The sequence below is a fragment of the Marmota flaviventris genome, chromosome 2, assembly GCF_047511675.1.
Source record: "Marmota flaviventris isolate mMarFla1 chromosome 2, mMarFla1.hap1, whole genome shotgun sequence".
In the NCBI taxonomy this organism is placed as follows: Eukaryota; Metazoa; Chordata; class Mammalia; order Rodentia; family Sciuridae; genus Marmota; species Marmota flaviventris.
Genome location: NC_092499.1, coordinates 190,147,577 through 190,174,558, shown reverse-complemented (window position 1 = coordinate 190,174,558; position 26,982 = coordinate 190,147,577). Strand labels below are relative to the sequence as shown.

Here is a 26,982-nt window from a genome sequence, read left to right as displayed (position 1 = left end):
ACGGTGCACATGGATAAGGAAGCGGGCCAGCATGGCCGGGGTGTGGGAGCCATGCTGAGCCCTGCAGCGCCCCCTGAGTTGGAGCTGGAGCTTCCTTCCCTTCCTGGGGAGCTCCAGGCAGGGCAGGGATAGCAGGAGGGCACAGCTGGCCTAGCAGGAGTTCACCTTCACTGGCTGCTTCTTCACATGTTTTCTGGAAGGCACTCCACTTCCTTTCTTTAGAACCATAATCCCCTTGGTTGACTTTAATAACCAGCAAGAACATTTTTCAGGCTGTTTAATTTTATTAAAAGATTCAAATTTGATGATAAATAGTGGCATGGTTGCTTCAAGCCTCAGATACAAGACTTGCTCAGCCATGGACATATTATCGACACCCACTGTCATCCCCACCGGGAACTCCCCCCACCAAGTTGTAGTCGAAGACTGTAAATAATCTAATTATTTCTTGTACTTTGGTAAATATGCCAAGAACACCGTAGCTCTCTGAGACCCACACGGAATATTAACTTGGTGGTTTTTCTTTTTTCTTTTCTTTTTTTTTTTTTTTTGAAAAGAAGAATGGATAATAAGTTAGAGCAATTTGAGCAGGCTGATTGAGACCCACACAATCTCAGGGAGGACAAGGGCTTCCCTCTAAAAGCATCGTTAGCCTCAGAGTGACTGTTGTTCAAAATCTGCAATAAGAGCCAGAGACAGGAACAGGGAAGAGGAAGGAGAGGGTGAATCAGCCGCACACAGTCCCCCAAACCCTTGAGCCCATCAGGATACCAGTTAATTTCACAGTGTACAGATGAGGCCCTGGGAACATAGGCAGGGTTCCTGAAGAGGCACAGCCTGTCCCCACCGTGATGATAGCCCTCTCTGAGCTGAGAAGGACACCAGTATATTAGCACCACAGCGAGGGAGCTGGGAGGGGCCGACTTTCCTGGGTCCTGGCCTCCATGTGTTGCCATGTAGCCTGGTGATGGCTGAGCTCACCCTGGGGTGGTCTCAGAGCTGTGTACTCGGAGGTTCCCCCCCGTCAGTCTGGCACAGGGAATCTGGAAGGCCAAGGACAGCGGTGCAGGGCTAATTACAGAGCATGTTAGCGCTGCTGCTAGCATTAGTATTAATTACTCTCCAAAGACTGGAACGCTGCTCTCCTCCACAGACGTGCCCCCGGCATCCAGCCCAGTGTTCACTGGTGTTCTGCATGGGCGAGGGAGGCTCGGAGGCTAAAGCATACCAGGGGAGGCCACATTTCTCAGCTCAAATGGAGCCCTCTTTGCTTGCACGTGGCTCTGGAGAACTGGATTTATCCACACGAAGTGTTGACAGCTTGAGGTCTGACTCGCAGAAGCACAGGCAGATGCAGACAAATGCCAGCAGTCAGAACTCAAGAAAGACAAGTGGCCCCCTAAGAGACAGGCCCTTTGCCAGGAAGCTGAGAAGCTCTGGAAGCCCGAAGTGGCATCTTTAATTCATGGCCCCGCTTTGAGTTTGTATTGCTAAATTTGAATTAATAAACTTTCAACAACAGCCTGAAGGCTTAGCAGAGCAGTGAGCGGCACTGTCCCTAGGCACCATCTCAGGCTCTCGCTCCCATCTCAAAATCTCAAGGGCCAGGAAGGGAGGGGCAGGGAGCTCTTGGACAGTGAGCCTCAGGGTGGTCCTCTGGCTCCAGCCTGCTGGGAGACCATCCAAACAGGAGCATCGGTTTGTCTGAAAAGTCATGTAGCCACAAACTTGACCGCCATATCCCAAAGTGTGATCATTGGCCCCAACTTTGCAGGTGCCCTTGAGCTCATGTTTTGGGCCTCTGGGACACAGGCTGCCCTCTGAAGCCCTGGGGCCACGTGGCCACCACAACAGAGAAGTACTGGTCCTTCCGGAGGTGGCCGAGTCTAGAGAAGGTCTGGAAGTTAAAAGGATGTCATGGCCACTGGAGGAAGGCCAGCTCCGGGAGTAGGAGCAGCAGGGCGAGAGGGATGTCAGGAGGACACGGCCCCCCTCCACGGGGCTGCAGGGACCTGGGGGCGGCTCCAGCCTGCCCCGTGCAGAGCACCAGGGGTGCCTGGTAGGAAGTGGGGCGCTTCTCGGGGGTGTCTGGACTTGACCCGTCGGTGGGCCTCTGTCCGATGAAGAGCAGGCTCTGCCCGCGGGGGTCTTGCTCCATCTTGAAAAGCTCGTACTCCACGTGGGGGAGCCTGATGCCCAGCGGCAGGCAGCCGTTGGTGACCGTGACGTCCCGCTCGGCACCCACAGACCAGGCCCCGGGGCCCCCGCAGCTGCTCGGCTCGGAGAGGTTGAGCATGGCCGCGGTGACCTGGTCCATGGGAGTCACATGGGCTCGCGTGACCTCGAACACCAGCTCGGTGGCGCCGTGGACCCTGGCAGACGGCGTGCCCCTGGAGTAGCGGCCGGCGGCGAAGACGGTGAAGGTGGGCCGGCGGCAGGCGGGGTCCGAGAAGTGGCGGTAGTACCCTTCCCAGGAGCGGCCAGCGCCGTGGAAGGTGAAGAGCCGCGTGAGGAAGAGCACAGCCGGGCGCGCCTCGCAGCCCGCGCTGGCCCAGCGGCCGCCCAGGCGCAGTGGCAGGGCCACCGGGGCGGGCAGCACGGGCGGGTGGCGCTCGTCAGCGCGCGCGATGAGCTGGCAGGCCGGGCAGGGCCGCGCGTGGTGCTGGCAGGGGAGGAACAGAGACCTCATTTGAGGACTTAATGACAAGGTGGGTGAGGCCTGGCCCCTCGGTGCTCAGCTCCCTCCCAACCTGCTTACCTCCTGTCAGAAGGTCTCACTGCTGACCTGTGGCACCAGTGAGCAGTCCCCTGCCCAGGATCTTAGCCTGCTGACTTTCCTACCGGGAGCTCCCAGGGGAAAAGTCTGCAGCTCTTCTGCAGGTTTCAACTCAGAAGAGGTCCCTGAGGGGTTTCTCCAGACCCAGCGAGCCCCTCCGAGGCTGTCCCCCTGTCCCCTTTTGTTCTCCTCTCCCTGCTACTTTCTCCTGCCTCCTCTGACCCTCTTCCTCCATGAGTAAGCACCAAAAAGCTGGGTCTGTCTCTTGTCCCCAGGGCCTAGCACAGTGCTTGGCTCACAGCAAACATGCTTGGTGCATGAATGAGCGAGAAACGCATGGAAGTCCCTGTGGGCCTTGTGTCTTGGGGTTTAGAAGAAGCTGTCTCCTTCACACCCAGCCCCTGAAATGGGACCACTGATACCCATCTTGTTTCTCACTCCTGGCTCTTCGAGGCTAGAGCTATGCTAAATGGCTCCTGCAACCACTGCACAGGAAACCAGAGGCAACTGAGACCTAGAGGGTGGGCGGGGAGGGGTCTGCTCCAGCTGCCCTGGCAGGAAGGGGTAGAGCTGAGCTGAAACACAGCCCCGCACAACTTGCTTGTCTGGGTCTACCTCAGTGTAGTTTGTATCTCCTCATGAGGAAAGAGTACTTTTGTCTTTAGAGATCTCACCTTGGAAGGTGAGCACCCTTCCATCACCCCTTGGACAGCGAATGTGGCAACCAAGATCAGAAGCCACAGCTGTGCTTAGGAACCCTCATACTGGAGGTGGTGCCAGGTGGGTAACTGGGAAGTCATCAAGAGCTGCTCAGAGATGTTCATTCCCGTGCAATTTTCAGTGGGAAAACCAGTCACACCAAGTTTTCAGCCCTCTGTTGCCCCAGGCCATGAACTGATTTCCTCTCTAAGGTCTTATTTACAGTTGTCCAGCCTTACAGATTCTCCAGAGGTTGGTTTACAGTAAAACACGTCAACAGGAAACAGACGCTAAATCAAATTGTGTGGGAGTAGTCAGTCTGAATTTTGGAGCGAAAAAGCTCAGTAGAGGCCAAAAAGGAACCAGATACACATATCTTCTTTTTTCTTAAAGGGAGCTGCCCGAATTTAGCCAAGAGCATCATTCTGAAAGGTCAATGGCTTTGGATCAGCCACTTGTCAAAGCTGACCAGGGAACTAGCAAACACTTTTTTGCTAGTTTCTAAGGGAACTTGGGGTCTGGGTCCAAGGGAAAGGGGGCATTTTGAGGACCTAGCTATGAAGTTAGCTTTAGTATATATTTTCATGCGAAAACCCTGAAAGATTCCTACACATTACAGTTGGGTGAGTTTCATGCCAACCAAGTGGCATAGGGAAGTTCTGGTTTAGAAAGAAAATACCAGATGACTGAGGGCCAGGGCTCTTCTTGTTTTGGATTGCCATACTTTAAAAGCTATTACTTAATCCTTATTGAACCCAAACTTTCCCTGGTTTCCATAATATAGGAGACTATACCATTTTTGGCTTGGGGGATTTTTTTGGGGGGCACTGGGGATTGAACTCAGGGCACTCAACCACTGAGCCATATCCCCAGCCCCATTTTGTATTTTATTTAGAGACAGGGTCTCACTGAGTTGCTTAGCACCTTGCCATTGCTGAGGCTGACTTTGAACTTGTGATCCTCGTGCTTCAGCCACCCCCCCCCCTCCCCCCCTCCCCCCCCCAGCTGCTGGGATTACAGGTGTGCACCACTGTGCCTGCCTTGGCTTGGGGGATTATATATATATATATATATATATATATATATATATATATATATATATCTCAGATGTTGATGGACCTTTATTTTATTCATTTATTTATATGTGGTGCTGAGAATTGAATCCAGGGCTTCACACATGCTAGGCAAGTGCTCTACCACTGAGCCACAACTCCAGCCCAGCTTGGGGGATTTTGACTCAGAGTTTGAAGACACTTTGAAAAGCTAGGACATGACTGCAAAAATGTTTGCAACAGAAAAAAGCAAATACAAGAGTTAGCCTGAGTGTTGGTTATTGGGATGCTGACTGCTAAGTCTCTACTCTAATTGAGGCATTTTAACCTGAATTCCAACTTTTGTCACACTAATGTACATTGACAGGACATAATGCTTTACATCAAAATAATCCCAGAGCTGCCCCCCCACGGGGGTAGGTGGGGGTGCTAATTGGCAGAGACAAATTGAGAGTCAGCAAGCTTTCAAGGTGAGAGAGCTGAACGATAAGGCATTTCTTCCGTGGGAGATGTTGAAGGGTCCTGTCCCCCATAGACCATTTCCCAGACATCCTTCTGCAGTGCTCTGGAGTCTCACGTGTTAATATACAAGGCCCCCAGCCAGCAGAATCCACACTTGTGCGGAAGCCAAACTCTTACTGGCCTGTGCCTGTTACATAAAGTTATTTCTCAAACAGCACATAACAGTTTCTAATTAACCCCCAGAGGTGACACCAGGCTCAGATGATTTTGGTTGAGTGTTGGCTGATTGATTAGGATTCTATATACAGGCAATGAATTTGGGGATCAAATTGGTTTTAAATTAACTTCTAAAAATGTTCATGTTTACCATCTGGTTTGGGTTGTGGGCAAGGCTCAGGCCCCAGAGAGCATAAGGTAATGACTAATTCGTTATTTGGGGATTTATCTGCAGCATTTCCTTATTTGAAATTGTCTCCCCCCTCAGAAGGGGGCTTGGTGAGCGGACATTTAATTTTATGCCTGTACATCTGGCACTGTTCGGCAGTGCCCACGTTTCTGTGTCTTGCTTCTCAATCACATTTCAGGCTGCATGGGCCACCAGGACTGGCCAGGCAGCAGGGAGGGCAGGGACAGCAATGGCCCCAGAAGTCTGCCTGGGGCCAGGTGAACTGGTTAGCCCCTGTAGCCCTCAGGGGTCTGCCTTTTCCCTCTTGATGGTGGCGGGGGGAGGCAGCAAGCCACTCGCCGCCTTGCCCTGGTTTGCTAAGTGGGATTGAGCGGAGCAGTCTGGAACATTGGTGGCCAAAAAGGGAATGATTTTGAGGTCACTCGAGGAACTCTGAGGCTGATTTTCTGATTACGAGAATTTTGTTGGGTTCCTTCTCTGCTCCCCAGATCCTGGGTTTGGGGGAGGGGGTGAAAGAGAGATGGGAGAGTAGCTGGATTTGGGGTCTGTCTCATCCCCAGGGCCACCCCTGGGGACTCTGATAAACTGTTGTTCCCAGGGGTGAGAGGTTTCCCCATCTAGTTTAGTTCCTTGAGTGTCAAATACACAGTAAGCACTCAGTATATGCTAAATGATGTGAGGGTGGCCTAAGAGTTCAAAGGGTACTTGGCAGGGATGCTGAGCTCCTCCATCCTCCCCTCCCTCTTCATCTGCACTTTCAGAAAATGCTGAGTGCCTTGGACCGAAGTTCCTGACCCAGTGTCCTATACTAATTTCACATCCACTAACTTTTAACCTTTCTTCTTGTTGTGAATGTAGGCAGCAAACCCCAGTAGCATCTGCTGAACCTCTGTCACCAATGTCCCTCGATCAGTGTCACAGATACAGAAAGTATCATTGACATCCATCACTGCTCAGGCATGAGGGTGAAGAAAGAATTCCTGTTCTTCGTGCTCCCGTGCCACACATTCGGGTTTTAAGATTGGGGAACTATTTTAATGGGGTGGGTTTCCATTTAAATCAGGTGCATTTCATCTTGTGTTTTTAAAGACAGTTTTTTGGGGGGAGAGAAGCTTAGGATTCACCTGCACCAGAGAGGTGGATCTTGGAGACAGAAAAGGTCACAAGGACCACCCTTGTACTGGCTATGTGCCAGGAATACATAATGCAATTAAGATTAACTTTCTTTCTGTTTGATTATCAGGTAAAAAAAAAGGCTACTAAGACTTCTCCAAATTAGGGCGGCACCTTTGAAATGGCTTCCTTTATAATCTATGTTGATGGGCTTCAGGGAAGTTCACTCTGGAGTTGGGGCTGCATCTCACAGAAATCAGTTCATTTTAGACTGGGCCTCCCCACCCAGAATGCAGACCATGAGGATGCATGTTAGAAACATAGGACCCCAGACCCTGCCCAACCTTCACTCTCTCAGATGCCCAGATCCGGGGGGCAATATTGTTGCAACTCCACCTAAAGTTAGCGTGAGGGGGTGTGTCTGTGGCTCTGCTTCCAGGTCCAGGGAGAGGTCTACAATGAGATCCTGAGGGTGGCATCCAGAGGGTACGCAGCAGCCCCAGGAGGAAAGGGGAAAAGATGCCCCTTCGGTTTATTCCTGAGCATCTGTTGGCCAGACTCTGTGCTTTGGCCCCACCCTTGTGAAGCGTTTTGTGCCACAGTGAAGAGGCAAAGGAGAAGGGGAGAAGGGCCAGCAGAGCTCCGGGTTGTGCTCTGTGCTGGAAAATATGTGAAGTGGGGATTGGAAGGGACATTTGAGCTGAGAAAACCCGCCCAGTAAGGATAGAAATGAGATCAGCAGGGCCCGTGAGGACCAAGTCTGGAGTGCAGGGACTGTGGAAGACCAGACAGGGAAGACTGAACACGTGTCCTTCTGGAAATAGCCAATGGCCTTGTGAAGGCCTGGAAAGAGAAGTCTCAAGCAGGGGCCATGGCATATCCAAATTCCTGAAGCCAGGGTCAATAATGGGCACTGATGAGACAGGGCAGAAAGGACCTTTGGTAGAGACTAGGTCATGTAGGGCCTTCTGGGTGGGCCCAAAGTTCCCCGCCCAGGGCCCCAGACTCACCAGGGCACTCTGCAGTGGGCGCTGGTAGCCGGTGGGCCTGTAGTAATGCCTCTCCGCCCAGGTGGTGTGGACGTCCCCCAGGTACAGTTCCTCCACAAGCTGGGGTGCAGCCCGGGGCTGTGGTTGCAGGCTGCGTTGCACACGGACCAGGCTGAGCTCATGCATGCTGAAGCCCAGTGCTACCATGCAGTCCCCCTGGGTCCGGGTGCTCAGCAGCTCATACAGTGCCCCTGGCAGCCAGGCCTGGGCTGGGGGCAGCCTCCCCATGCAATCCTGGATGGCTTGGGTCTGATTGAGGTGCCTGATGACATTGAGCAGGGCACGGTGGCTGTGGAAGGCGATGCCCACCTTGTGCAGGTGGTAGTCGGCCTCGGTGGCACCCCGAGTGACCCAGGAGGCCCTGCGCAGGCGGACTTTGCCCTTGATGAGCAGAGAGTGGGTTGGCTGCTGGCAGGAGGCATCTCCATAGTAGAACTGGTAGGCCCGGAAGAGGCGGTTGGGATAGAAGGTGTAGGAGCGGGTGAGGAACTCTGGGCCTGGTCGCACCTCACAGCTGCCGTGGGGAGGAGATGGGTGCTGGGTGGAGAGGTGAGAACGCGTCCTGGGGCCCTCTGTCCTCTGGGCTGGGCTTGGCCTCCCCAACCTCCACTTCTGGCCTGGCCCCCACAACCTCAGTTTCCCTGGCTTGTTTGGGTCAGCCTTACTGCTGGGGTGAGTTAGGACCTTCCACCCACTGTCAGGTGGCCTCCACAGGATCTTTCTAGTTCCTCTTTCATTCTAACCTCAGGCCTAACAACAGGGGGCTTTTGCAACCACCTCGGGACCTGCTGCTCTGTGAGGTCTGGGAGGCTGTGTCCTGTTTCTTCCCAGTGAGCTCCGGCACCCCCACCCTGTGTCCTGGCCAGTGAATGAGAGGTTCAGGAACAAGTGATCAGACAATACATAGCTTCGATTTGGTGGGCCAGATGGTTCTGTGGCAGCCACTTAAGACTGCAGTTGTAGAGCTAAAGCAGATGTAGATATCATGGAAGTGCATTGGCCTGGTTGTGTGCCAATAAAACTTTCTTTACAGAAGCAGGTGGTGGGTAGGCCTTGGCCCCCAGGCTCAATTCTACTGGTGATGCAAACAAGTTCAGAGTGGAAGGGTAGGAAAGGAAAGCCACCTGGCTCCCAGACCCACCGCCATGCCCCCGGCTGGGCAGGGTAGGCCTCTGGGACTTCCCCACTGGGGCTCAGGTGGGGCAATGGGTGGATGTAAACTGCTCAACTGGAATTCAACCCGTGCCCCTGTTTTCTTGGTATTTTATAACGGGGCTGTTGGAGCAGAAGAAATATGTTGTCACCCAGCAAGAAAACGGTTTCCCTTTCTTTTCTTTCAATCTTTCTGCTACTATCAAGGATAAAGGAGCTGGCGTGACTTTAACACCAACCTCTTTTTTTTTTTTTTTTTTCCCAGTGAGGAACAGACTTGGAGCCTTAGGTAGGCCATGAATCTAGAGCAAATCTAATTATGTTGTTTTGTTTCATTGAGTTTCTTTTTACAGTTACTTCTTATTTATGGCAAGTGGCTCTGTTCTTCATATAGGGGTGATATTGTGCTTCCTTTAAAAATAATTATATTAGACTGTAAATGTGTGCAGTTTACTGTATGCCAATTATACCTCAATAAAGCTGTAAAAATGAATGATTATGTTTAAGTAAATAAAGGGAGTTGGTTTAAAGAAAAATAGCAAATGAGTACCAAAACAGGTGGTAGTTAAAGATGGGGAGGGGCGCCCACACCTCAAGGGCCACTGATGAGGCCTGGGGAGTGGAGAGATTTGCTCAAGGGATGCAGCAGGTCACACTGGATGTCTTGGTGGTCCCAGACTCCAGAATCTTTTCCACATTCCTCCCAGAAAGCAACAGGGCTTGCCTTGAGAACAGATCAGGGAACTTTCTAGGAAGAAAGTTCTGGAAGAAATTCTAGAATCTGTTTTCTGACTCATCCCTTGGGTTCTCCTATGTCCCCTCCCCATTCCTTGGTTCGGCTTTAGAGTGGCCTTGACAGTGTTGCCTGGACCCCACCTGGACTAGGGAGGGCGGAGGAGCCAGCCCCGGAAAAGCCTGGGAAGAGTTTGAGTGGCTTTGTGGAACTCCCAAGGCTCCTTCCCCGCAAAGCACTACCAGATGTTTGGCAGTGGGGTTTCTCCATGAGCTCAGGAGGCATATGGAGGACACAGAGAGTCCAGTCCTTGACCCCAGAATGGGACTGACCAGGGGGCACATCAGGAGGGATGTAGGAGGAGGAGGCCACAGCTGTCCTACTTTCTACCCCAGCCCTGGGATCGGGGAGCTCAGCTGGCTGCAGCAGGTTTGTGGGCCACAGATGAGGGCCCAGTACAGAGTCCAGGGCTTCAGAGTGGCCACCAGCCTCTGAAACGTCAGTGGAGCCTGTCGGTGAGGAGACCAGCATGGGAACACCAGGCTCTCTGGCCTGCCACTTCCGGCCTCAGGGCCTTTGCCCCAGCTGTGCCCTCTGCTGGGCTTCTCTCTGGCTCTCTGGAGGGCAGACTCCTTTTCTTTCAGCTCTCAGCAGAATATCACCCCCTATAGAAGGCTTCCAGGTCATTTGCTTTACATCCTTGGTTTTATTTCCTTTGCTGCAGATCTCGGCACCATCTCAAGTTGCTATCAATTGTTTCTGTTTGGATACTCAGCACATGCCCCACTGCTGAGCCCTTGTGCCCAGCTCACAACAGGAACTCTCTAAGTATCTGGATAATGGGGCTCCATGTGTTGAATTAATGCATCTCCCGTCCTGCTGTCATTGGCAGGGGTGTGATGTCCCAACAGTCCCTGCCCCCAGGTGCCATCTGCAGAGGGGAGGTAAAGCCATGTGCTTAGCACCTACCAGACCTCTTGGGAACTGGGTACACTGTGTGCACACATATGGACACTGAGGCTTGGAGAAGAAGTCCCTCAGCCTAGGGGTCTGTGAGGACTTGGGGGTCTCACCCAGTGGAGATCCAGGGGCCATCAAGGCGGGGGGGCAGAACTGCAGTGATGGGCATGCCTTCAGGCGTGGGTGGCTGGCAAGGGGGCTCCCAGCGTAGGTGGCCACTTCTTACTTCCCCGGTCACTTCTCTGGTGCCAGCTGCAAACCAGACAGATCTGGATCAGAGATGTGTACACCCCAGATACACCATCTGCCTTCCCTACTCTCCACCTCCACCCAGGGCTGTAGCTTGGGAGGCCAGAGGAAGCCCCATAGCCTGCCTGCACCTCTACCTCATTCCCCAGGGTGACCATTCCCTTTTCCCTGCCCATACCTCCACCTTGTCCACCAGGTTGTCCAGCACCCCTTAGACTGCCCCCAGTTCTGGAGGTACTCTGCATGTTGGAATTCCTAGAATCAGTTTTCTGACTCATCCCTTGGATTCCCAGTTGTGACCACCCTGGAATGCAGGCCTCCTTGAGGGAGGCTGGCCCAGATTCTTGGGCTGGAAAGCCTCTGAAAATTCGGCTCTGGGATCCAGACTCCTAGAAGCCCTGCCCTTCTGCAGGCCCCCTCCTGGGCAGTACTGGACAAGGAGGACTGAGATCTGAGGAGCAAGGGCAGTGGGACCTCAGTCCTCCCCCAGAGCAGACCTCACTAAGGAACCCAGGTTCTGCTCCACCTCTCCAGCCTTGCTGCCCACACCAGGCCACTTATTCCCTGTCCTGTTCCAGTGCCAGGTCTTTGGTTTGTCCATCTCTATCTGTGGGACCTACACCAGTGCCAGCTTGCTGGGTGGGTGGTGAATGAGTGTGGGCCTGGCCCACCAGCAGAGGCCCAGTGCCCATGTAGAAGGCCACCTTGCAGCCTCCTCCCTAAGCCTAGGCAGGAATTAAAATGTCTTAGAAGGAGGTGGTCAGAGGGTGGTTGTGAGCAGCAGAGTCACTGCACTGGGCTCCAGGTCCTCTTGGGGAACCCCCCATGTGCTCTGCCCTGACCCTGCAACAATTGAGCCAGGGCGTGGGATGGCTACTATGATTTCCAGGAGTTGTTATGAGGTGCACCCAGGACCTTCAGCTGCTAAAGAGCAGCAAGTCCCTCAGAAACTGTCATCCTCACTCAGAGGCTGAGGCAACCCAGATGGCGGGATGCTGTGGGAAGCTTGGCAGGAGCAACATCCGAGCATTGCAGCATCGGGCTGTGCTCATGGGGCCCGACCCTGGCCAACCGGCTGCTGCAGCTGCTGTCCTGTCTTGTCCTCCTCTGAGCAGTGGCTAAAGTGGGTCAGGAGCAGCTGAGTCTCCAGGGCTTCAGCCCAGGGGTGAGACTTTGCCAGGCAGGGCCCTGGGAAGGGTCATGAGCTGAGAGGTGCCTGGTCAGCACATTCTGCCCTCTTCCCTGTGAGTGTTTGTACTTTCCCATCTGGGTTTGGGGGGCCACGAGGCCCCACACTGCCCTCTTGGAGCTATGTGATTGGAAACAGGGGCCCCAGGCTTGCTGTGCCCTGGTGACCTCTCAGAAAAATGAAGTGGACCAAATTCCTCTGCCCCCGGGAGGTTGGAAGTCCCATTCAGGGTCCATGGGGTCCCCAGTGCCCAGCTGAGAAAGCAGAAGTCAGGCTGCTGATGACAGGGACGATGACAACAAGGGTGGACTTCACGCACGTGCGCACATCATCCGGTCTGAGCTTCACGGTCCCCAGAAGAGCCAGAGTGTGGTCCTTCTCCTCGAGCAGGCCAACGGGCTCATCCAGATGGGCCCAGCAAGATGGGGATTGTGACACTCACGTGTGACAAAGCCAGGACCCACACACAATGTTCTCCTGGTCAACCGGCCCCTCGGTTTCAATCAGCCAAGCTGGAGAAATGGAAGAAAAGAGCCAACCCAGGCCAAGGTGTCCTCCCACGGACATGTTGTGAGAGTACCCGGGGCTGCTCAAGGCAGCAGAGCAAAGGCCTTGGAAGAGAGAAGCTGGCTGCTTTGCGTGGCCCTGGCACAAGGCTGACGTGCCGAGGGGAGCCCGAGCCAGGATGTGGGGGCCAGTTAGGCATTCACATTGGCCCTGTCCTAGTGTCACCCCCACCCCCCAGCCTGCACTGGGACAGGCTGCCTCAAGGTCGGCACCTCGAAGGTTTGGGTGCGTCTTCATTGGAAGACGCCGGGTCCCCCGGATTCAATTCTGCAGGTTAATTTGAACATCACCGGTGTCAATGAAACCTGTCTGCAAGTGTTGATTTGAAGAACAGATGGAAGCAAGGCGAAGAAAAGGATCAGGAGGGGTCAGCCCGACTCGCCTGGTAGGAAAACCGAGCTTGCATCTCGGAGCGAAAGAGCGGGTGGCCCTGCAAATTATATTTTCATTGTTTCATGAAAATCGGTGTCTTGAGAAAATGCTTTCTGTTCCAAAGAAAACAAGCCTCCCCTGACCCCGCACCCCTCCTGAAGGTACCAACGCCGTTTTGTCACGAATCCTCAGATACTGTGTTCCCACTAGCCGCGTTTTGGTTCCTCTTGTTTTTCTGGGAGAAATTAGGATTTAATTATGTTAGCAGATTGTGAGATACGGTCAAGCCTCGCTGTCTTCAGAACACGCACACACAGCACAGGACACGACCGTGGACCTTCTTTGTGAAAACACCCGGGCCAAGCACAAAGCCGCCTCTTGGCCGCGGGCGAAGCCTCGACTTCAAGGTTGCAGAGATAAGCTTAACCAATTAGCAATGACTCCGTGACATTAGCTCAGTTGCAGCTTTTGGGGTGGACTTTGATTTTCTTTTCTTTCTCTCCCCCCTCCCTTTCTCTCTCCCACAGAAAAGTCCTAACTAGATAAACAACTGGAGGCAGATGAGCTGGGGCTGGGCTGAGCAACTTCTTGCAAGGACCTGATAGACGGAGTTAAACACAGGGACCAAATTGATTTTTATCAACCATGGATTTTTAATTAACAGTGGTGTCCACTTACTGCCATTCATTATTTACTGTTTACTCACTAATTAAAAATTATGCTGCTCTTGCACTCATAAGAGCAGGGACATTTGAAATTAGATAGCATCGTTCAAATTACCTGCAGAATTAAATCTAGAGTGCCCAATTGCTCAGACCAGACTCCCAGAGCTGAAAATATGATCTGCTGTGGTCCACTGTGTGGTCGTGAGTCATAGCACCAGGGAAAGGCCACTTGGACATATGGAATCTGCCTAGGGATTCAGGGTTGCGGACACTTGCTGAGCTCCTACTGGGTACCGGTGCTTGGCTAAGCTTATCACCAGGGCATCATCACCATGGTGACCGAGTCTACCAAGCATGTACCGTGGGAGTCGCCTTGGTCAGAGGCTGTTTCTGCGTCATGGCCATGACCCCTCCAGCAGTCCCAAGGCAGGTGGCGTGTCGACACACGAATGCGATGCTGTATGGAACAACGGATCTGCACAGCCACCCACCACGTGGGTCTGTTGATGCCCCCTGGTACAGACGAGGAAACAGAGGTTCAAAAGGGTGGGAGGACTCGGCTGTGGTCACTCCTCGGGCAGCTGCTTCTTGGACAATTAAAGAATGCAGCAAATCACATCTAACATAAAATTCACCACTTTGACCATCTGCAGGAGTATACTTCAGTAGCATTTAGTACATTCCCCACACTCTGCAACCACCGTCTCGGTCTAACCCAGAACCTTCCTATCCCCTGAAAGGAGGCCCACACAGCAAGCACTCCCATGTCCCTCTCCCCATGGACCATGGCAACAGCATGGTTGCCACGGACTGGCCTGTTTGTACAGGCCCTCCTCTTACTTGCCGTTCACAGCGATGCTGGCAGGTCAATGTAGTCATCCCCCTGCTACAGAGGCACCCAGAAGGCTTGGAAAGCCACGCCCTGTCCAGGTCCTCTGTTGGGTTTCCTCCCAAGACCTGAAAGCAGGAGGCTTGGCTCAGGCAGGGTGGAGGGCGAAGGGTGGAGTGGGGTCCCTCCCTGAGCAGACGCAGAAAGATCAGCTCTTCGGTTGCCTTCCTTTTGGGGGCAAAATGGCATAAAAGAACCATTGCCCCCTGTCCTAACAGGTTGGGGCTGAGGTTGGAGAAGTGCAGCTCATGGGAGGGGGTGGGCGAAGGGGTTTAGGTGCCACCCCGATTCCTTCACACCCCCGTGGCTACGCGCCCACTTCCAGGCTGTTAGAAAAGCTGCTGTGCAGAGCCCACGTTACTGAGCTTGGAAAGGGGGTCCTCTGAAGGGGACTTTCAAATGTTAAGTAATATTTTAAAAAAACCATTTCATAAATCAATGTGTGAGTGGTGGATGTGGGAAGCAGCCTGAGGGCATCGCAGAGGAAGAGGGAGCCGAGGGAGTAGCCCTTACTTCCCAGGAGAGCACAGGACAGCCTGTGAGTCCCTGGAGCTACTGTGACAAATGACCACAAACTGGTGTAAACAATAGGAATTCCTCTTCTCTGGCCTGGTGTGTGGAAGTCTAAGTTCTGAAACCCACGCCGGCAGGGCTGCCCTCCCTTCACCGCTGCCTGGGGAGGGTGCTTCCCGCCTCTTCCAGCTCTGGGTGGCACCTCCTTCTGGTCTCCGCCTGTCTTCCCACTCTGTGTGTCTCCTCCTGTCCACATCTCCATATCTAGTCTCCCTCTCCTTTCTCATGAAAAGGCACCACTCACTGGTCAGACCCACGGGTTCAGCACAACCTCGTTCTACCTTGATTGCCTCTGCAAAGACCCGGTTTCCACATAAGGCCACACTCTCAGGAGGTGGGGGGTCAGGTCTTAAACACGTCTTTTTTGTTCAAGCTCAACCCCCCCACAGCTAGGGAGGGCCATCTAAAGACGGGGACCCTCCAGTCACCTAGCCTGCTTTCCCTCACCCCTCTGCTCACACACTGCACACCTACCTCTGGTTTACTCTACTCCTGGTACCTGACAGGCTCTGGATTTATAAGGCTGCCCACAATGGCCAGAACTCTTATTCTGTTAGGGAAGCTGACATTAAATAGGCCCATAGTGGGATACCGTCTCACACCATCTGAGGGTCTTGAAGGAGATTCATGCAACAACCTCAAACTTCTGTGGGTCCCAGCATACTTGGAGTCCCATTCAAGCTTTCCCAAGAGCCTAGTAGGCCCTTTGGAATCAGTTACCTCCTGTCTTTCTTGTCATCCAGCGGGCACTGCTGAGAGTCTTCCCTATGGCTTCCCAGAGATGACCTGGGGACTCCCTCTGCCAAGCACTGGGTGCTCCTTCTGCCTCCCAAGCATTTCCTGGCAAATGGCCCCCTGCACTTCTCTCCTGCTCTGCTCCACCCCCCTCTCCTGTGCAGTGTGTACCACATCTGGCAATTATTGATCTGCTTTCAGTTTTTTGTTTACTTTTATTTTTTGACTTTTCGTTTTGAAATAATTTCAGACTTACAAAAATGTTGCAAAAGGAGTAGATAGTAGATACCCTTTGCCCAGCAGCTCTGAAGGTTGACATCTGACACAGACATCAAACAAAGGTCAAAAACCAGGAAGTTAGCACAGGTGCAATGTTATGAGCAAATCCACAACTGATTCAAGGCTCACCCCCCTTGCTGGCCCAGGAGGCCATCCAGGGTCCAACAGGGCATTTAGTTGTCATGTCTCCTTCAATCAGTGACATGTCTTTGTCTTTCATGAATTTGAAACTTTTTAAAAGAGTACTGGCCGGTTATTTCATAATATGTTCCTTAGTTTGGGACAGTCTGATGTGTCCTCATGGTTAAATACATCAAACGCATTTTTGGTAATCAAGAAGTCTAAGTGATGTTTACCCTTCTAGGTTTATTATTTCAGGAAGTCCCTCTTGTCAATCCACCTTTTTCTGGTGTTGTTCACTGTGATCACTACCTCATGGAGGTGCCTACTAAGTTCATTCACTGTTAAATTATCATTTTTTCTGTTGCAATTAATAATTATCTTCTGAGGATCTAACTAGAGATGATGAGAACATGTCCTTTTGCATTATTTATGCCTCTAACATTTGATCATCTATTGATGACCATTGATGATTCTTGCCTACAACAATTTGCTATCCTTTCCCCACCATCCATCCATCATTCCAGTGTTACTTCTAGTAGTACAAACTGTTAGATATTTATTTTGCTTATAGGTGATAATCCATTACTATAGATATTTTGTTGCTCAAATTGTCCCTGAGTTGGCCACTGAGAGCACTTCCCACTTATCTCCTGTATCCTTTCTACATATTCTTGTTTTGAACAGTTCTTTATTTTCAGATGCGAGGTGATTTCCCAGGCTCATTTTGTGTTTTCTCAGCCCTGGTCCTGGAATCAGCCATTTCTCTAGGAAGCTCTGGCTCATTTCTTGGAAAGTGGTGTTTAGAGACCACAATCTGGGTGCAGGGTGCTCACTATTGGTGGGGTGCCACTCCAGCCTTCTCAGTGTTCTCTCTATCTTCTTTCTTTTCTCATTCCTGCCTTCTCTCCTTTCTTCCCTCCCTCCCTCCTACCTCCCTTCTCTCTTTCCTCCCTTCTTCCCTCCATGTTTCCGCACCAGTATGACTGCTCTGTTTAGGATGGGCCTTTCTTACTCACCAATTATGCCTCACCAAGCTCAGTGCCTGACTGACACTTGATAAGTATTTGTTAAGTCACGGAAAGTTCTTAGAGCCATGCCTTCACATGGGAGTGCTAGTCACAGTGCCCACTTTGAGCTAAACGGAGGAAGGACACGCAGTGCAGGAGTGCAGGTGAGGCTCCTTCATGACATGGCTTTAGGGCCAGGCAGGAGGGTGCAGTTGCTGGGATTGATAAGAATCTGGCTGCTTGTCAAAAGAATACCCAGTCAAAGAATACCCAGTAGGCTGGTGGTCTGGACTGATCTGAGCTAGTAGAGAGGAACAAGAAGGGAGATTCAAGAGCAAGCCCTGTCAAGAGCTTAGATGGACTGGGGCCAGCCTAAGAATCTAAAGTGGGTGCTTTGTGGAAGGCACCTACTTATCCTGGGAACCTGCCAGCTAAAACAGCCTGACAGGATCCTAGCCCTTCCAGGTAAGGTTTCCCCAGCCCTGCAGCATGGCCCGAGAGAAGGAGAACTCAAGCCATAAATGTAAGCCATGGGTGTGGTTTTACTGCATGATGTTTTCTGGACTCAGTCTTCGGTGGCAAAGGTGGACCCTTGTGCATTCCTGTGCTTAATACTTAATACCTAATACTGAACGTGCTTAGGTGGTGGTCACGTTGAACAGATATTTTACTCAGCCCTAAATATTCTATTATAACATGTAACACATACAGAAACTATGAATGAGATGTTTTATTTGCTTTTCTTTCACACCAAGTCTTCAAAATTCATTGTAAAATTTACACTCACAGCTCTGCTCAATCCAGACTGAACACATTTCAGGTGCTCAGGTGGCCTACATGAGGGTCATAGCTACAGCTTGGAAAAGGGAGTGTGTGGGCCGTGGGGTGCAGCATTGGAAGTTTTCAAGTTGGTTTCTGATGACCCCTGAGGTTGTCTTTGGGACAGAGGGGAGACCCTGTGAGTGAGGCCTAATTTCCCAGGCTCAGCTTTGGCCTAAGAAGCCCCACTCTTTGCTCAGATGAATACACTAGGATTCTGATCAACATTTGCTTTAAAAAACGTGTTTGCTTAAAAAAAAAAATCTGGAACATTCTGGTTTATTTCAAATCCCTCAGCTTGAGGTAATTCACCTAAAATGTTTGGATTTGGAAGCTTGTCCACATTTTAAATAAAAATGTCAGCAACAGATCCACCCAAACAATGAGTTCTCTTGATTAGAGGGGCCTGCCTTCCACACACTGAGATGTGCTGGCCGCTTGGCCAGCAAGCTTCAGAAAGCGTCTGTTGAAATGGCAGCCGTCACTGTGTTGCTACAGCAAAAGATGTGCTTTGCAATCAAGTCACTGCATGAAAGCACAGTTTCCACTGAAAGTCCCCTGAGAAGTTACAGATTGGCACGCTAAGACAGTCCTAGCAAATCACCGCCATTATGACGACAACCTTGGAATTCTAAGGAGCCAGGCCCCCTATTGTGGGTGGCTGGCCTGCAGACACCTCACATGTCCCATGGTGGACTCTGCAACCGTGGGAAACTCAGAAATGGTGTGTTCTAGAAAAAGCATGTTCCACTCCCCGCTCCCGGCAGCCTCCCAGGTCTTTGGAATGTGCCTTCCTCTGCAGGGTGACCTCAGAGAGTTGGCCGTTGCCCTGAGGAACTTGGGAAGGACCAGGCAGCTGAAAAGAAGCAGGAGGGTGGGCTTCAGATTGAGAAGTTGTGCATGGAAAGGTGGTCGAGGGGACACGGTATGTTCCTCACTGTCCTCCAATTCTTAAGACCAATCCCAGGGTGAGCTGGACCCAGGCTTTGGTGGCAAAGGTGGGCCTTTGTGCACTCTTGTGCCTAATATCCGCTGAAAGTCTCTTGTAAAGGGGAGCAGCTGGCCGCTGAGGACACCTCCCTGTGGCCTGTGTTTCGCATCTCTTCTTAGGGAAGGAAGCATATGGCTGCCTGAGTGGGAAAGGAATGGGGGGCTTGGGGAGACCAGATTTGGCTTAGCACGCCAGCTCATCAGCCAGGTTTTTCTGTTTGTTTGTTTAGGAAGGTTCCAGTACAAAAACCATTCACATCAGAATCCTTCCTCAGCCCCATGGTAATGCTAATTACTCTCGCTCTGGCTGGGGCTTCCACCCAGATGAAAACTGGAAAATTCCAGCCAAAGCCCAGCTGTTTCCAAACAGCCAAGACATCAGAGTGATTGATGGGCGCATTTCCCCCTTCACCCAGATGTTCTGGTGTCTTGGAGACAAGGCCTCGTTAGCCCAGCTTCAGCACCTGTGTTCCCAGATCTGCAAACGGTCTGTAGACATTTATAATCTGTACCAAATTTGGCCAGGGCTCTCCAAGGACACCACACTTCCGCCCTGGGCTGTGAGGAGGCCCAGGCCCAGGGGGCTCAAGCGAGCTCTTGTAGTGGTACCCAACACCTTTAGGTCTGGTTGGACAATGGGGACTGCCCTGAGGGGTGTAGTAACAGGTCAATATTTGCTAAACAGAACCTGGTCTAGAAGTCTCTCCTTGGATGGAATCTTTATTAGCTCTTTTGGCAGAAGACTGAAGCTTCCATTGTTCTCCAGAACAGGAATTTGGCAAGATAATCAGAAGGTTTGGACATACTCAATAAGAAAGAAGACGTCTGTATGAATCGTGACAGACGGTCCCCCTGGAACCCTGGAAATCCTGGAAAGGAGGCCTCTCAGAGGCACCACAAGAGCTTAACTCTTCACGGGGCCTTGCGAAACGGTCGTCCACCAGGTCTTCGCAGGACGGGCCAACAACCGTCTCGTCCACCAGAAACAGTCGGGTTTGGCGGAGCGATGGCTGCAAGCTGGAGGTCCCCGTGGGTGTGTGGGTCGGGGATCCTGGAGGTGCAGGGCGGCACCCCAGCGCTGGGGGAAGCACACACTTGCCGGGCTGTTCCCGGGACTCTCCACACGGGGGCCCTCTTGAGCTTCGGTTGGGGCGCCTGGGAGCCGGGCGAATCCCGGCGGCTCCACCGGCCTCGGCCCCCGGCCCGGGCCACCCGCCTCCCGCCCTCCGCACGGTCTTCGGGAAGAGCGAGCCCTCGAAGGCCCGCGCTGGGCCCAGCTCTCGTCCACGTGCGGGATCTTCGTGTCCACTCGCGCGGAGCAGGGTTTTGAGGCCGGAGGGCAGCGGTAACGAAGTCGCCCAGCCTCGCTCCTTTCCGAGCAGTGGTCTCCTGCGGGGGGCACGACGGAGGGGACCTGGGAGGCGTGGTCAGCGGAGGACAGAGGGCCTCGAGGCCTCCCCGCGGCCTCTCCGCAGGATGCGCGGGGCCTTGGGCTCCGACGGGAGCCGGGAGAGAGATGCACGAGGAAGATTGTCATTTAACAAATCAATTTTTCCTCCATCGTGTTGAGATGAAGTCCGTGGTCTCCTTCATACATTCGAAATAAGGCATTTCCCCCGAGTGCCGTTTTCTGGGAAAACCTACTTCGTGTTTCGAAAAACCCATTTTGTGAGAAGGTCCCAGATTTGAAGAGAAACGGTGATACTTAATTACGGCATTATTTTACCATCTAGAAAATTAATGTGCTTTCCGAATTTTCGGGAGGAAGGTGGGCTGTAAGTCCAAACCCTATTTTTGTGAATTACCATACAAATAGGATCCCAAAGACGCAAATATTGGCTTAAGTGTTGCAGAGGAGGCACAGGAGAAGGAGTTGGCTTCCTGAATGTCAAATAAACAGGCTTGTCTCTCTTGCCTTCCCTTGTGACCCTGAGCCAGCTCTGCTGTCTTCCTGGAGAAGAGGGTCACCACTCACAAAAGGGAAGCTTGGCGCCAACTGGGTGACCACAGTGGATTAGTCACCAAGGGCATCATGGTTACCACTATGGTAAAAAGGCATGCATTTCTGGAAAGTTCTAGCGTTTGCACAGCCTATGTTTAGGTGTCCTTCATAATAAACATTTAGGGTTTATTATCTTCATAATAAACATTTAGGGTGGGCATTGTTACGACCCCAGAAAACAGAGGCTCAGGAGAGAGCCCGCCAGTTACTTGCTTCTCCCATGCAACTCTGTATAGAAAAGCCCAAACTTGAAGCCACCTTGGGTAGCCATAAACCCCAGCCTCTTTCCTCCAGGACTCACAGCCCCTGATCTTTGTTTGACGTTTATTGAGCACCTACTATGTGCCTGAGCACAGGACTGTAAAGATTCTTCTTCCAGTGCTCTGGGTCTGACCTTCCAAGCTAGGCCCGGAACAGCCATGTGTTCTGCCTGGTGCTGGCCCAGTTTGCCTGAGGGAACTGGAGAAGGAGGGGCCTTGGGGGGCTCTCACTGTCTACATGTTCCTTGAGGGTCTTGCAAGAACAGGAGCCGCCTGACAGATGTAGCTGTGCGTAATGGGCGCTGAGGCAGAGCTGCGAAGGTGGCCGAGAGGTGTGAAGCGCAGAGATGGAGAGGATGTAATTAGTCCTGGGCCGGGCGGCCTGGGGGAGGCTGTGGGGAGAGAGGCAGAGGCAGGGGGCCATCCAAGCTGCCGGAAGGCACGGCCACCGCTCCAGGGGTCAGTACTGTATGTGACAGGTGAGATCACTGTGTTCTCAAAACCGGTGCACTGCAAAGAGCATTGTGCCTCCTGGGGGGAGCCTGCTATTCCAGGGGGGCATGATGGACGTCTTATGTTTGATTAGTTTCATGTCTATTTTGACTCAATTCAATAACTGACACATCAAGTCTGGGATGGTGTTAGGATGACACTAAGACATAGAGGGATAGATTATTTTTAAAAATAAGTGAAAATGAGTTAGTTGATTTCAAGTGAAATGCTGACTCAATTATAGGACAGCAGCTATCAGAGGTGACCAAATTGGCGGTCGCCCACAGCCGCAGGCGGTCGGGGGCCAAGGCTCTCAGGCCCCTGTTGTGTAGAGGATGACGTGGTACCTGGGTGCGGGTGGCCGGGGGGGAAGGAGGTCCTGTGGGGACACTTCAAGTCCTGAGGAGGCCAGGTTGAGGCCCCGGGGTGTGGACAGGAAAGCGCCTGTGGGGGGAGCTCGTGGTGCGGGTACAAGCCTCAGGCCTGGGGTGGGGAAGATGGGGTGCCATCCCTGCGGTGGAGGTCTGGGGAGTGCTGTTCTCGGGGCTTGCTCTTTGAGCACCCAGGGAAGGTGCTGGCTGGGGCCAGACCCTTGCCCATCGCACACACACAGGTGGTGACAGCATCCCCAGGACAACAGCTCTGCAGGGAAGGCCAGGGGGCTGAGGGGGGCTCTCAGAGGGGCAGGAGCTGGAGAGCAAGGAAGTGGGACTGCAAGTAGGACTGTAAGTAAGACTGTAAGTAGGACTGCAGGTAAAATGCAGGATGCCTGGCTCAGTCTGACAGCCAGATACACAATCAAGTATATTTTACTATCACTGCATCCCAGATTTTGCATAGGTGAGGGTAGAAATGTGTCCATGGACAGAGAAGAGAGGTCAAAGTAGAGGGATGGTGTGAGAGAGATTGTGTTTAATGGTTCAATTACTATTTTTGTATAGATTCTTTAAGACCATACGCAGGGTGAAAAAATTAAATCAGAAAATCCAGAAAAGCACTAAGATGATTTGATTTCAAGGTCACCTCCTTCAGAGTGGATTGTACCACCTGCTGGTGTTCATCCCTTCTAGATTCTGGGCCCCAGGACTCCAAGGGGCACAGAATAGGGACTTGGGTCTCCTCTAGACTCTGTCTCTGCAACAACGCCCCATCCTCAAGAGGCAGGCAATATGTTTTTGTTGAATGAATGAATAAATCTCTGTAGGCTCTTCTTCTTTTCATACACATATAATGTGTATTTATTCTGTATTTTTTAGAAAAATGGGATTAACCTGTATGCATTATTTGAAATCTATTGTTTTAACTTCATAATAGATTTTAGAGATCTTTGCAGAAGGTTGATTTTTTTTTTAAGACCAGAGGGTCTGATGCATATTCATGGTATGCGAGGAGGAACCGGCCAGGATGAGGAGGCAGAAGCAGTGGCTGTAATAACCCGGGGAAGCAGGTGCCCTAATCAGCGAGAGTCCAATAAAAACAGGCTCCACTACTCAGACAAAAGCAGGACGTGGCTCGCAGTGGAATTTTCAAAATGTATAAAAAGGTGTAAAATGAAAAGTGCGAGGCGCATCCTACCCTGAAGCCCTGGTTGCTTCCTCCAAAGTGAATCATTTTCACAGTTTCTTGTGCATCCTCCCAGAAAATGGTTTCATGCCGATGTCTGCATATAAATGTGTATGTTTTTTATTTGGCTATTAAAATATTTTTATGAATGCAATCTTTCTATACACATCGTTCTGCATTTTGCTTTTTACACTTAAATTATCAGAGATTTTTTTTTTTCCACCTGAGACTTATTTCTTTTTGGAAAAGACAAAACAATACTCCATTATATCAAGGAAGCTTGATTTAGGATCTTAGTTAGCCTTTGCTCTGTCGATGGCTATTGAGGTTGTGATCCTTCCCTTTTCTCTCCATCTCCTCCTTCTCCTTCTCTGATTTTTTGCTGTTATATCTTTGTGTAAATTTTGTGTGTTCAATGAAGATGTTTCTAACAGAGAGGCTGAATGTGCATTTAGCATGTCAGTACATTTGACCAAAACCATCCTCAAAAAAATGTTTCAACTTATCAATGATGTGTGAGAGTACCTGTGTATTTACCCTTTTGGTCACACTAGATATTATCAAAAATAAAATAGGATATGTTCATTTTTGCAAGTCTAACAGATGAAAAATTATAAGAGAAATTCAAAATTAATAAAGATTTGTGGTTAATCACACTTTTTTTTGTGTGTGTGTGTGTGTGTGCCTACAAATGAACAAGGGACACGTATTAATGACTGGTTACTCCACTGCTGTGGTTTATTCTCAACACCACCACTCTGCCTCGGGCACCTGTCATTCTGATCATGGCCTCTTGCTGCCTGCCAGGCAACAACTCTGTGCCTGCAATCATTCTCCACAGAGCTGCAAGCATGGTCTTTAAGGGCCATAAATCAGCCCTCTGCCTCTGTAGTACAGCCATCTGAATCCTCAGAGGAACTTCTCCTTTGTGCAAACCAGACTTGACTTAATGACACTTTTTCATAAAGCAGGGAAGCTTTGAGTTCCCTGGACCCCAAAAGTGCATGGAAGTGGGACCTGTGGAAACCTTCCTAAGGGCAAAGTCAGTGTCAGCCTTGCCTGTGGCATCAGGTTGGGTGAATAGGGGATGGGGTGGTCTTAGGTTGCTGGTGCTTCTTGGCTCCTGAGATAAGCAAATATGAACACTCTTGAGGAAAGCATTATCATTTTAGATTCCAATGTTTTCACAGAGTCAGATCAAACAAATATGAGTTCTCAATTAGAGATCACCAAGTATACAAGTAAGCAACCCACTGCAGAGTAAGAATGAGCAGAAACAAGAAGTTTATATCCCAAGACCATCAGATAATGGAATTATTTATTACAAAACACATAATAATATGTATGAAATGTTTAACAAAATGAAATGCGAAATTAAAAAAAAAATAAGCAAACAACCTTAGCCTATAAAAATGACCAATCAGATTTTTAAAAGAATCAAGTAGAACTTTAAGAAATATAAACAAATTGTTGAAATAAAAATATAGTGACTGGATTATGGAGCAAATTAGACACAGTTGAAAAGGAGATTAGTCAACTGGAAGTTAGATGTATAGGAATTATACCACATTCAGAAAAGGAAGAGAAGGGCCTGAACACTAAGAAAAAAGGGGCTAGAAGACAGAAGAGGTATATTGAGAAAGATTAACTAAATGTCTTCCAGAAGGAAAGGAAAGAAAAGAAAAGGTAGAAGAGAATGAAGAGGTAAAGGGAAAAAATCTGGTAACATTTTTGGAAATTATAAAAGACAGCAAACCTCTGGCATCAGGAATCCCAGTGAGCACACCACAGGGTTAATGAAGAGAAACTAACACTGGAGTCTACCTAACACCAAAGACAAGAAAAAGAGAATAGGACCATCAACTCCAATTTGTATATCTACTGAAATATCCTTCAAGAACAAAGGTAAACAAAGACACCTTTCAGACGAACAATACTGAGGGTGTTTACTGCTCTATTAATTGTCCCTTCTGAATAAAGGGATTTGAGAAGAAAGAAAATTTACTGGAAGGAAGGTCTAATTTTTAAGACAAAATAATGAATAAAGAATTTGAATATATTATGTTTAAGGAAAAAAATAAATCAAACAATAATCTCGAATTTTGTGGCATCACAAGAAAGAAAAAGAAGAAAGAAAGAACAGAACTAAAAAGTTGGAAAAGAGGAACATGTAATTTGAGAGAGGGATGATTAGGTGGTTGTTCTAAATTCCTTGTGTTAATCAGGGAAAGGGTTTAGATTAATTAAATTAATTAATTACAGGAATAGCCGCTAAAACAATGGAAGTATTGTATCATTTCCAAACCGGAAGAAAAAGAAAGAAAGGGCAGTTACAAGAACGAGTTCAGAAAACGAATCCCTCAAGTATTAAAAAAACCAGAAGCAGACAAAGAGCACATGAAGTACAATCTGTAGAAAAGATGACGAAAACAAACTGAATACATCAAACCATTTACTTGCCGACAGAAACCATCAAGTTGGTTTGAAACCCCCAGCTCTGTAATCTTTACAGTGGACACACTTGAAGCATGAGGACCAGAAAGGCAGAAAACAGATGGGTGGAACTTACCAAATACTCAATCAAAGGGAATTGGATGACCATACAAAGCCAGATGAAGCAGGACACACAACCCCAAACAAGATTAGGGATGTAGGTTGTCACTCCATAAAAGGCCCAATCTACCAGGAAGCCCGAACTGTAAAATAGCATCAAAATATACGAAGCAGGGCTGGGGTTGTGGCTCAGTGGTAGAGTGCTTGCCTAGCACTGGGGAAGCCCTGGGTTTGATCCTCAGCACCACATAAACAACAACAACAACAACAACAACAACAAATAAAATAAGTGTTACATTATTTAAAAAAAATATATATGAAGCAAAGATTGCTGTAGATCAAAGGAGACTTGGACAAATACATCATCATTGAAAGGATTTAGCACAAATGTTTTTTCCCCCTTTGGAACCCAGGTCCTCATGCATGCTAGGCAAGGGCTCTGCCACTGTGCCCACCTCCTCCCTGTAGATGGAAGAACAAGGGACATGAAAGATGAGTAATAAGGCAGAGGATTTAAAAACACAACCAAAGAGTTTGACTCACAACCTGTGTGCATACACAAGTGTGCGTTAGAATGCACACTCCCTTTGAACATTTTAAAATATGCAGCATTTACAAAAACTGATCCTGTGAAGGGTCATAAAATAAATCTCAAAAAAATTCTAAGAATTGGTATCATGTAAGCTGCATGTCTGATCCCAGTGCAATGAAATGAAAAGCCAGTAATAAAGAATTTTTAATACATGAAAAGCCAGCAATTGGAAACTGAAATAAAACACTCAGGCATCAAGGAAGAAATCAAAATCCGAAATAACTCAGATGTTAGAACTAAGCTGAAATTGAAATAAGGTGCCTCCAAACTTGTCCAACGCCGAGAAAACAATTCCTTGAGGTAAACCTATAGACGGGCTTAAAAGAAGAAAGTCTGACAGTCACTCTAACTTAAGGAGTCAGAGAAAGAAAAAAATAAATCAATTCAAAGTAAGAAGAGAAAAGAAATAAGAAAAAATAGAAGATATTAATAAAACAGAAAACAAAGCTCTGACACCTTAATAAACTAGAACCCTCTGGTGAGACTGATTGACAATGAGAAGACAGAGGGAAGAAGAGTGTGCGTGGGTGTCTGGGGAAGAAATGAATAATGTCGGGAAGGGAGCCACAGGTCCAGGAGAAAGGGTTTTTTGTTTGTTTGTTTTTTTATTGTCAACATGTACATCTGTATCTACCTGTGTCTTCCTGGAGAGTCCTATAAC

General features: G+C 50.0%; 1 protein-coding gene across 1 annotated transcript in view; it reads right to left on the bottom strand.

The window, feature by feature from the left end:
- Nucleotides 1-1,915: 1,915 nt before the first annotated feature.
- Nucleotides 1,916-26,982, bottom strand: part of Apcdd1l (APC down-regulated 1 like) — a 114,040-nt gene continuing 88,973 nt past the window's right edge. Inside the window, exons 4-7 of the mRNA XM_071607439.1 lie at nt 19,955-20,248; nt 10,516-10,654; nt 7,519-8,071; nt 1,916-2,662 (exon numbers count right to left, since the gene is read on the bottom strand). Coding sequence (XP_071463540.1) covers nt 1,916-2,662; nt 7,519-8,071; nt 10,516-10,654; nt 19,955-20,248 — 1,733 coding nt within the window. The remainder of the gene's footprint in view (nt 2,663-7,518; nt 8,072-10,515; nt 10,655-19,954; nt 20,249-26,982) is intronic.